The sequence below is a fragment of the Athalia rosae genome, chromosome 5, assembly GCF_917208135.1.
Source record: "Athalia rosae chromosome 5, iyAthRosa1.1, whole genome shotgun sequence".
Classification (NCBI taxonomy): Eukaryota; Metazoa; Arthropoda; class Insecta; order Hymenoptera; family Athaliidae; genus Athalia; species Athalia rosae.
The window spans coordinates 2701804-2713361 of record NC_064030.1 but is presented as its reverse complement, the minus strand read 5'-3'; the positions used below and the strand labels follow the sequence as shown (position 1 = coordinate 2713361).

Sequence of the window (11558 nt, the reverse complement as noted above, 5' to 3'; positions counted from 1 at the left end):
CTCACACCTCCCCGTAGAATTCTCTCTCCTCCGGTATAACTCAGCTCTACCATAGATATTTTAGTTCAGAGACAACCGCGACCTCCGGAGACTACGGAGGAACCGTCCTGGTGCGACAATGCGAACCCTGAAGGCCGTAAATTATCAGTCGGGAAATATATATATATATGATCGCTCGTATTCGACGAGCGCGATCTACAAGTTGAGGATTACCAACGAAATCAATTAAATTAGTCAATGAATTATTCAAATGATTCGCGAGAGGTTCGAGAGAGATTCGAGAGTCAGTTGAAATTTCGGCGTGCGTCACGAGAGACTCCGGCAACGGGTCATCGAGCAACGTCGGTGCCGGGGCCATTCCGAGATCAATCTTAAAGGACACGGCCATTGGTCCATCCTCGCCGAGTGGAGGTAACGGTATAGGATATGCAGGGTTCAAAGTACCGATAGAAGATTCGGCGGTGAGAATCTACGTGCTAGTAACGTCCCCGTATTCGTGTCCGGAGTGATAGATAGCTAGAAATTCAGCAAGGGAATCTAAAGGAAGCGTTTCTAGGATGGATTTCAGGATTTATCGCGTCACGCTGCCTGGCTTGCACGATATAATCCCTTCGCGTTATTCGCCCCATCGCTCTCCGTGCGCTTTTTGAATTTTCTTCGGCGTCCGAACGCCCGTTGCCGCGATCAAACGACGTCGCCGGTGATTTCATTCCCATCCATCGTTCGCTGTAATTACGAAATACGGCGAAAACTGTGATTCACCACAGCGATGACCTCTACGACCGTTTAGAGCGAATGAATTTTCCGCTCCTTAGCTCGTCAGTTGTACAAAATGCGCGGATCGACGTCACCGGACGCGAAAATTAATCCGACGATTGGTATCGTCTGCGGTAAGGCACAGATATCGCAAGGAATATTTTCTCGGGAACGGATGGTTCCGCCGTTTCTTCGGTAACGTTATTTCGTGTTTCTACTTTTTACTTTTTTATTTTACCCTCATTACCGTCTTTCCGCCGGCTCCCGGCGCGCGGAAAATTGTCAACATGCACCTCACGTTGCCGCCGAGATTTCTGCTGTTCCGGTGCGCCTGCAGTTGCAAACGAGCGAAAGGGAAGCGTTCGATATCCCGTCTGTAGTACTTGCCGCAGAAATCTCGTGTGAACGTGGTACATCCGTAATAAGTGCATGGAATATGCACGTTACATTTCGAATCGATAGGGACCGTTTCGTGATTGTGGACATTTGTACCGTTTATGGTAAAAAAAAAAGTAGATTAATAAATTTGAAAAAATAAAGCCACAAGCGCGAAGTGAAAATTTTGTTCAATCGTCCGAATCTCGCGGATTAGTATAGAACGGAATTATCCGAAAACCGGTGTAGAGCTGTGTGAACTTGAGGAGAAAAAAGCGATGATCTCCGAATATCTCGGAAACGTTATCCGAGAGGCGCGGGTCAACCGGAGCAGAGTTCTTCTCTTTACTTCTTTCCATGCCAGTTGTTTTACGAGGGGTTATCTCGGTCCTCGGCCTACACCGAGGGCATCCCGAATCCTCTTTTTTCCAAGCTTTTTATTTTCTTCAACGCCCGGTACTAATTTTTCCTTCGCCTTGTCATCGGCGATTTTTTTCAGCCATTAAATCTTCGAGAGTTTTAATCGGTTCTTGTAATTACACCATGGGATGTACGTATATTTTACTGTAATGTGTCTTATAAAAAGGATCCCGTAAAATTAATTGATCGTTCCATTGTTTGATCAAGTAATAAACGTCGAGTGAATCGAGAAGGTTGACGCAATTCATGGTTCGAGTGTAATGCGTTGCAATTATTTCGCTACGTCGAGCGACCCGGGCGCAAGAAAATTCATTAGCGAGTTTCGAGTAACGAGGGAAGCGTTGCATTATTTTTCCATTCGGTGTATCCGATGGCTCAAAATCAACGGGGCAGTCGTCGAGTGTTTCAACGAGATTCTTCGAGATAGTTTCTCAGCGGCCCCGACGTTGCGCCTTAGGAGATTATCCGTTAGTGATACGAATCTTGGTTTTCTAATTAATGAGTCGCTCTGCAATCCGAGTAGGCTGCAGTAACAACGGATCGAAGCAATCGACTGATTTGAGAAAAACGCGGTAAAAAATTGCGTCCTATATTCGGGCTCGTTTCTCTACTTGTATTATACCGATACATCAATCATTGTCAAATTTGAACGCGTCGGATTTGTCGCTTAGGCCTTCATCGCGGGCGAAGTTCAGTCGGCTACATTCCTGTTCTGAATAATACGTAAATAAGTGTGACATCGAACGAGAACGGAGGAACGTTAATGTTTAAATCGATAAATACGCTACTTTTCGCCGAGTCTGACGTCGGGCCGTGTAGTACCCGGATTCGCATGGCGCGCGAGGAGATCCGGTAATACCGAATATCCATTTTCCTAACATTGCAGCAGCAAAGCCGCGTTGCGATGCAATGCAATGTTTCGCCTCGTTACTTTGATATATTTTCCGCAATTACATTTTTATGCTCACCAGCGCTTTTGGCCAACGGCGAAACTCCGCGGAGATAATTATTTCCGTGAAAAGAAAACCGCGCGAATTGGGTCGTAACGCGAATCGCAAATCATTTCTTAACAAGATAACATCATACTTTGGAACCTGGACTAGAATATTTTTCAACGAACCAATTTCGTCCACCGTATCCGAGAACGATGCCGCTTCCTTTTACAATTGAAAAAAAAAAAAAGGATCCGACTCAAACTTCAATTTTGGTTTCGTGCCAATAAAATAATATTCGATAATAATAATTTTTCGCGTTCAACGACTAATGCGATATTTCCTCCCGCGGCGCGTACCTTTTTTTTTTATAAAATTTTCCTCGTTTTCTTCTCACGTATTAAAGGGTGCCCATGAGCTTGCAACCTGCAGTCTTGAAGTTTTCATAAGAGCGAAAGCTTACGACTTTGTCGGCATATTTCACCTCTGTAGCTTCGAGATAACTCTTTTTACGAGGTAGTTGTTCAGGTAGCAGTTCGGTATTATATTCATCGCGTCACACGCGAGGAAAAAAATTATTAAGGACATAAAATAGCTGAAGCCGGCCAGTTGGAGCGGACCGGAATTATTTCCGTTAAAATTTCGTTTCTAAATAATTACTTTCTTTGATGCTTGATTATTCCATGTCGGAGTTTCCCTTTTTTAATCATTGGATTTTATTTTTCACCCTAAAAATGAGAATTTCTGCTATTCCAGATATTATTTACCCCATGCCGGTGATTCAATTAGCCCGGGTTTAATGAAACGCCGTGGAAACACGAAATAACAGCGATAGCGATCATGTCGCGTGCTGATTTAATCCGACGATCTGAAACCACGCGAAATCTGTTTAAACAGTTCCTCGACTTTCCCAACTTAAACCAGATGTCAGCGGCCAGTTGCTAACAGGAGAAGTCGGTGTATTGTTATCCGAGGGCGTTTCAACGTTGCCATTCGACCGAGCTATACTCCTAGACGAACAGTGTACCTGCGGTGATTATTCAACGAAAAAAGAAAAACGGGGAAGCAAAAAGGGGAAGCAAAAAAAAAAACAAACTTTTTCTCATAAAGATTAGACAGCGTGCCGCCTGCTTGGTAAAAGGATTATAAGCTCGTGTTACGGTGATACTTGAGTAAAACATTCTCCTTTGCGATTAACGGATATGACGTTAGCGCAATGGCGTACCAAAGCTGTCTGCGGAGCTAAGGAAAGTCTACGGTGCATCCTGTGCTCTATTATCATTACATTACGCTGCCATCAATTTTTACGACAAGGTAGTAAAATACTCCGGCAGCGGCAACTGCGATCCATAGGAAACCCAACACGTTGAACGCGGAGGTGAAAAGAAGCTGCTAATTCCGTGGAGCGAGAGAGAGAGATTGTACGAAACTCCTCCGTTCGCGTCACTTAAATTCCCTCTGTATCGGAAGAAATTGATTCCCGGTTCTCCGGAGCGTCTACTCGCCACGGTTGATTCCCGTCTCGATGCATTCTCGCCGAAATACTGCGGTGTAATTGTGATCGGTCGCTACAGTTGAGGATTTCATGTTATTCCTTACTCAATATATCAGTTATGATGAAACATCGTCGATTCGAAGCGATGCGAACTTTGTTATCTTATAGTAATCATTCACGAACAGGTGGGAAAACACCACCACCATCAATAACCCCCACGTTGATCGCCGGAGTGCATATCCCATCGATAATATTATATATGCAATCCCGTTTATCTCGTGCACGATCTGAAGGTGCACGCAAACTACACAAAGTAATAGAAAGTCACATCAGGTGCCACCCTCTCCATCTCATACATCACGCCGAGCGCGCGAGGGTGCGGTGAGCGAAAATTGGAACACCTGTTTATATCTTTACGATATTAAGATAAAATCACACAATTCTTCGTGACCCGTACTTGCGGTACTATATTGCAGTTATTTTACTAGTTTCGTTTCAAAGGAAACAAATTGTCAGAGCTTTGTTAACGGCGATTTGACTTTACGGAGCGTTCGAACGAGATTTTTTTTCATTTTATTATTTTTTCTTTCAACTTTATTTTATTATTCATTTTTTTTTTTTCCCTGTTTTTTCTCTCACCCCGAACGCAATTTGCTAAGGTGTGTGTGTGTGTACTCGTCTCCCCTCGCAGTGTTGACAATTTCCGATTGATTTTTTGACTCCCTACCCCCGTTGTTCGAGAGTGAAACGTGACCTAACTCTCTCTCCGCTCCCAACGTTTCTCTGACCCTATCTTTAGCTCCTCGCCGCGGCTTTTCAGCGTCTACATCTCCCCGTATACATGGCTAATCGTTGATGTAGCGAGTACGATGCTGCGGTTTGGTAACACGTGATTTAATGGCAGTATCAATTCACCCTGAACCACTACCACGGTATCGCTCAGGAGTATTGGATGTCAAAGGATCGGGCAAAGTGATTCCTACCAACCGCCTATTCCTGCAGCTCCTCCCTTACCTCGACAAAGATGTTCCTTCAAATTTATGAATATTATCATGATGAATAATTGCCCCGTTCGATCTCAGAGATTCATCTGCGTAAACGTTACACCGATGAAAAAAAAAAAAGACACGGTTTCTTGTTATTTATTTTGGTCGCATAGAATCGATGGTTCAATACTCATTCTTTCATTCGGTAGCTTTGATGCACACGCGACTATTCCATCAGCTGCACGACGATTCGGTGTTATTTCATCCATTGTGATTTCGCAGTTCTCAGGGGTGCCTGTGGAAACGATAATGGCGTGCTTCGTGAACGGGATAATTTTCCTCGGTTTCCTGGATATTCACCCGACGTGAGCGGCAGTGCTTGAAGATCCGGCTTGGCACCGACTTAGAGGAAGAGAAAACAACAGTATGTATGAGATGCTGCTGGTTAGTCGCTGTCGGCAATTCGCAGACTTCGGTTAAATGCTCTATCGATGATCCAGCCAATAATCTTACGTGAGAAACGTGAATTTGGAATTCGTTCATTTCTTACCCCATCTGATACTTGAAATCGAATTTTAGTGTTACGGGAAATGATTATGAAATTTTCTTTTTAACGAGCTAGATCTTGTAACAATTCGATAACCGGTGAAACTAACGATCGAACAAAAAATAGATATTAATCGTTGCAAACTGGAATAATCGGTGTTGCGGTCCAGGGAACATTACGATAACGATTAAAATATTAATAACTCTTCAACGATATCGTCAGGTCGCACGAATGAACGTTCACCCGATTTTACTCGCAAGATATCTTCTATAAAAGCGGAGTTTCCTGTCATTCGGCATCTAGTTGTCCGCTCGTCACATTCCGAAGAAAGCAGCATGGATACCCTGGTAAGTCCGATAACGTTATTTCGTACGACGGATTCCGTGATTTGAAACAAGGAGAGAAAGAATTTCGCCGGTGGATGATGAAAACATGTCAAAATTCAGCTTAGCTCTGTCTTTGCATCACAAAATCTGGAGATAGATGTTTGCAACGAGTTGAAACGACAAGTCTGCAGATTTGTTTCTTGCATTTTGCAGTGTTCTAATTTTCTTAGCCGGCCGTCAGCCCTCTAATATATTCTTCTTGAAATGCAAATGTTCACGCTTAATAACTCAGAATTTAATCAGCGCTAAAGCAATTTATACAAAGATAGCGTCCTCCTGCCTCGCGGCTCCACCATGTTTGTACAACTCTATTCTGTATGTCTCCATTAGTCACTTCGAGCACGTTTAAACGGAATTAATTGAGAAAAATGAGATCGTACAAGTTGAGCGTGAGACTCACAAAACTGTACACCCTTTTATTCTCCGAGCGATTCCGAGCACTCTGCAAACATCTGAGAACAACATTCTCACACTTTGTACTGCGTCCAACGTGCCAACGTTCGCGCACCTACCTATATCGTATACCTATAGGACTTACAAGTTTTATGATACCTATACTTTGGAGGAGAACGTGAAGCTTTCAAGCATATACATTTTATAGATACAGTATACGTTTCCACATTTCGTATACCGAATGCCTGTAGTCGCCTTGACTAAAATATGCCTTTGGCTGGAGTAAAAATATTTATGTTGGGGACGCGTTAAACCAGCTCCAAAAAGCATAAATTGCAGCCCTCGCAAGACAAAGCTTTTTTCATAAAGAACGGTACGGATACACATATGATAATGCTTGATAATATTCGTCACCTGTTTCAGATATGGCTTTCGACTTTCGTCGTCCTGACGGCGACTGCACCTCAAGGCGCAAATTGGATCAGCCCGGCGCTACCTTTGGCATCGTTACACCCTCCGACCAACGTAGTTACCACGGAAAGAATCACGCAACTTTCGAATGTCCAGCCGTTTCAGTTCCATGATGGCAAATCAAGACCCGAAATTGCTGTGCTTGAGACAGAGAAAACAACCCGAAAACGGCAACTTCCGGGACTTGGAGATTTCAGGTTCGCGGGTCACAACGCTTCTCCTCGGCCGATCCTCTTGGCCCCAAAAGTTGGGGAAGCTGCATTTGTCGGGTCAAACTTGAAAGCGGGTACTGGAGGAGTGAGCTCTAATATCGAGCCCCGAATCAGCGTAGATCCCGTCAGCAATCAGTTCGCTAATTTAGCCACTTCAGCGTCGAGTCATTACACCCACAAACATTTTGGTAATTATCAACACCACTCGGGCCATAATCACAAGCACGGTCATCACCACGGACATCATCACAGTGCGAAACACGAGCATCACGAGGATCACAAGCACAAGGAAAGTCACGGTCATAAGCACGGACATCACCATCAAGAGGATCACAAACACAAGGGAGATCACAAACACCAGCACGGGCACGAACACGACGACAAGCACGATCACGATCACAAGCATCAGCATAAGGGGGAACACGAACATCATCACGGTCACGAACATCACTCGAAACACGAACACCACGAGGATCACAAACATCACGGGGAGCACCATCATCACCACAAGCACCATCATCACAACGAACATCATCATCATCACGAGCATCACCACGTGAACGAACACCATCATCATCATTCTCACAAGCAAACGGAAACGCATCACCACCACCACGGACACGATCACAAGGAAGACCACGAGCACAAACACGACGAGAAACATTCCCACAAACACGGACACGAACACAAACACGGACACGAGGAGGAGCACAAGCACAACCACCACGAAGATCACCATCATTCGCACCACGAGGAGCACAAGCACGGGCATCACGAAGATCACAAGCACGATCACCACGAGGAACACGATCACAAGCACGGTCACGAACACAAGCACGATCACCACGAAGAGCACAAACACGATCATCACGAGAACCACAAGCACGGTCATCACGAAAGTCACAAGCACTCGCATCACGGGGATCACAAACACGGTCACGATCACAAACACGATCACGAGCACCAAGAGGATCACAGCCATCAATCGGAACATCACCACAAGCACCACGAAGTTGAATTTCACAAGCGTCACGCGGGTCACGTACACTTCGCGGATCATTTTGGAGAGTCGAAGAACTACGAGGCGTACGCGTTTCCAGAATCGGGGAGCGCCAGTGCGACTACTTCCGCTCCAATTATCCTCGCAGCCATCGGCAAAGACGTACTGGTTACCGAAGCCACACAAGCGGTCGTCAATTCTGACATTGAAATGTCGCCGGAAGCGACCGCCGTGTAAATATAACGATGGATACATTAGGGTGAGTTGGAGAAAAATAGTTTTTTTTTATTTTCTTAGCACGAAGGCAGAATTTTTCTGTCCTTCTCCACCTAATGATTACTCAATCGATTGCATGAGTAATTTGATCTCAAGAATCCGAATCTGGAAGAAAAATTGATCTGTTTCTGAAATTGACCGAGTTATTGCCATTTTATCGCTTTTTTTACCACAAATTTGAGGATATGTCTGCTCCAAATGTTAGAATTTTTGGCCTACTAGTCAACCCGAGCTACGCTGGAATCAGCGCAGCCAGCAGCGTAGCGCTTTGTTGTGAGACGTCACCTTCGGGGCTGAGCAGAGGTGACGCCCCACAACAAACCCCACGACCGGGGCTACCTGACTCCAGCTGAACTCGGGCTCCCTTGTAGACAGAGAAATTCGAATATTTCGACGCAAGCATGGATTGCGACGAATCAAAGTGGGTCTACGACTAAAACCAATCGATATGTTTTAATTTTTCGGCTCCCAACGGCAAATAATTGATGATTACTCGATCGATTGCATTAGTAGATGATTTTGGCTTTCAGATTTGGATTTCGGAGCTGATTATACGTGAGATTACCGTTGCAATGCCAAAAAAAAAATCGATTTTTGGGCCGAAAGTAAAGGACTCTAAAAATTGATTGTATTACACTTTTCTTACGTATTTTGACCTCAGGAATCCGAATCTGAAAGGAAAAATGATCTATCTCGAAAATTGACCAAGTTATCGCCAATTTTCAGCTTTTTGGGGTCAAAAATAAAAAATTGATTTTTTAGTCTATCTAAATGTAATTTGAGCTCAGGAATCCGAATCCAGAAGAAAAATTGCTCTATCTGCAAAAATGACCGAGTTATCCTCATTTTTTCGCATTTTTTACCATAAAAATGGAGATATCTCGAAGGGAAAAAATCGTAGCTCAATTTTCTCAACGGATTCGTGTTCCTGAGGTCAAAATACATAAGAAAAGTGCCATACGATTGATTTTAAAAAATGAAAATTTTTGGCCAAAATTTGAGATTTTTCCAAGGGGTACCCCTTACGATTTTTTCAAATTTTGACCAAAAATTTTTATTTTTTAAAATTGATCGTATGGCACTTTTCTTATGTATTTTGACCTCAGGAACACGAATCCGTTGAGAAAATTGAGCTACGATTTTTTCCCTTCGAGATATCTCCATTTTTATGGTAAAAAATGCGAAAAAATGAGGATAACTCGGTCATTTTTGCAGATAGAGCAATTTTTCTTCTGGATTCGGATTCCTGAGCTCAAATTACATTAAGTTAGACTAAAAAATCAATTTTTTATTTTTGACCCCAAAAAGCTGAAAATTGGCGATAACTTGGTCAATTTTAGAGATGGGTCAATTTTTATTTCGGATTCGGATTCCTGAGGTCAAAATACGTAAGAAAAGTGTAATACAATCAATTTTTAAACTACTTTACTTTTGTCCCAAAAATCGATTTTTGTTTTTAGCTTTTCAAGGGTAATCTCACGTATAATCAGCTCAGGAATCCAAATCTAGAAGCCTAAATCATCTACTCATGCAATCGATCGAGTAATCATTAGGTAGAAAAAATTTTTTACTTGATATTTTGAGGTAGCCCACTCGTTTTTTGAATAAATAATTAATCAAGTGGGGTACTTCCAGCAATAAAATTTTTTGCAACCCACCTTAGGATACATGCACGTGCTCTTGCCAGGACTAACATGTGAAACGAAAAATAATTGCTCTGTTTGCATCGAAGGACGAAATTCGGTAACCTGAGCATCGGACCACGGAAAAGGACTTTTGGGTAAATATTGACATTGAAGAAAGCGAGTGGTTTCGCAGGTCCGCTTTTTCGCGGGTCTGCGGGATCACCGGCTTATAACGTCGAAGAGTTTACTGCGAGGTGTCAGAAACTGGAGGATGGCTCGGCTTTACTGCAGCACCCTAAGCTCGACGGGCGCCGCGTGGTATCCTGAAAATATATTTGCGGGGCCATGAGAAAAGTCCAGCTCATTTCCTGCCTTACGAATGTCTCCGGTCGCTGGTCATCGCGATAGGTACGAGCATCGATCGCATATTCATCTTCTCAAACTGCCCGTATAGGAGGACTAACCGCGCATAGTTATCGAATTGTTTGGCGAGCTTATGCTGCGCCGCAGTATGTTTCAAACCCGTGAGAAACTTTGAAAACTGAGAAGTTTCTCGTCGCCAAAAACGTCAACAAGTATAAATTTACCGAATTACCCTGGGATAAATTTAAACATCGGGATCACGAGAAATTACCAAGTCGAAACACATTACCCTTAACTCCTTCCTTTTTCCGTGTGCTTTGCCACGAGGACATGCGAAATTGTAAATGAATTTATTCAGCAATAATAACAGCTAAATCGATGATCAATGTTTTACTTCCATGGGGGTCAACGTTCTCTCATTTCCAGGATAATTCTTATGCCGTATGGCATACGAATTGGTGAGAAATTTGATAGTGATTATAATTGAATACAAGTAATTTTGTTAACTAAACGACGGGGTATTTGATTATGGGAATCCCGATAACGTTCGTTTCAATCGAGGTGGAAATTCCACGTGTATAGCAGCGGGATCATATCTGATTGTGCATGCTCCACGAGGGTGAGAATATTCGACCAACTACAATAACGGAATGTGGTATGCATCCGTTAAGAACGCCGGTGTTTGCGCTACATCTGAATTCCGTGGCTCGCCGCTTCATCGGGGTAATTAAAGTGTTTGCGGCGTGAATTATTTATGAAGAAAAACCGAAAAAAATTAAAATAGAAGAACCATGAAAAGTTTCCCCCCCCTTCAACCACCCCTGGACTCTCATTGCCCTCTACCGCTCTCTCGTAGCGTCCAACATTGGCGCAGCTCGGCAAACTTTATATCAAATTAATTTTGCAATTCCAACTTTACACAACGAGCAACTATACCGGGTGGTGCTTGTGCAATTTGTAACACGCTAGTTCGAAACGTGCGGCTAACTCTTCGATTAATCGGTCAGATCAACGGAAGAGCGAAGATAGGAAGTCAACTCGTGACCACAATACCGATCGAACACATTTTGGCAACACCTGACCACATATGACGATAAGGGTAACGCTTCGGTTCCACCTTGTACGTTAATTGTTTAGAGACACTTGAGGAAAGTGGGCGATTTAGACCGATGCGAGAGATCATTGTCTATAAGATATCCAAATCCATACGATCTTTCAGCAAAAACTTGGCTCGACACATTTTCTTGTTTCGGAAAAGGTGAAGAGGACGCGCAGAAGGGGTACAAGGAGAGGTTTTCCCTCATCTCATTTTAACCTTTGC

General features: G+C 43.5%; 1 protein-coding gene across 1 annotated transcript; it reads left to right on the top strand.

Annotated features, from left to right (window-relative positions):
- Positions 1-5846: 5846 nt before the first annotated feature.
- Positions 5847-10603, top strand: LOC125500974 (histidine-rich glycoprotein-like). Its single transcript, XM_048655351.1, has 3 exons — positions 5847-5858; positions 6714-8232; positions 9913-10603. Exons 1-2 carry the CDS (start codon positions 5847-5849, stop codon positions 8208-8210), a joined length of 1509 nt encoding a protein of 502 aa, XP_048511308.1. The 3' UTR covers positions 8211-8232; positions 9913-10603.
- The last annotated feature ends 955 nt before the right edge of the window (positions 10604-11558 follow it).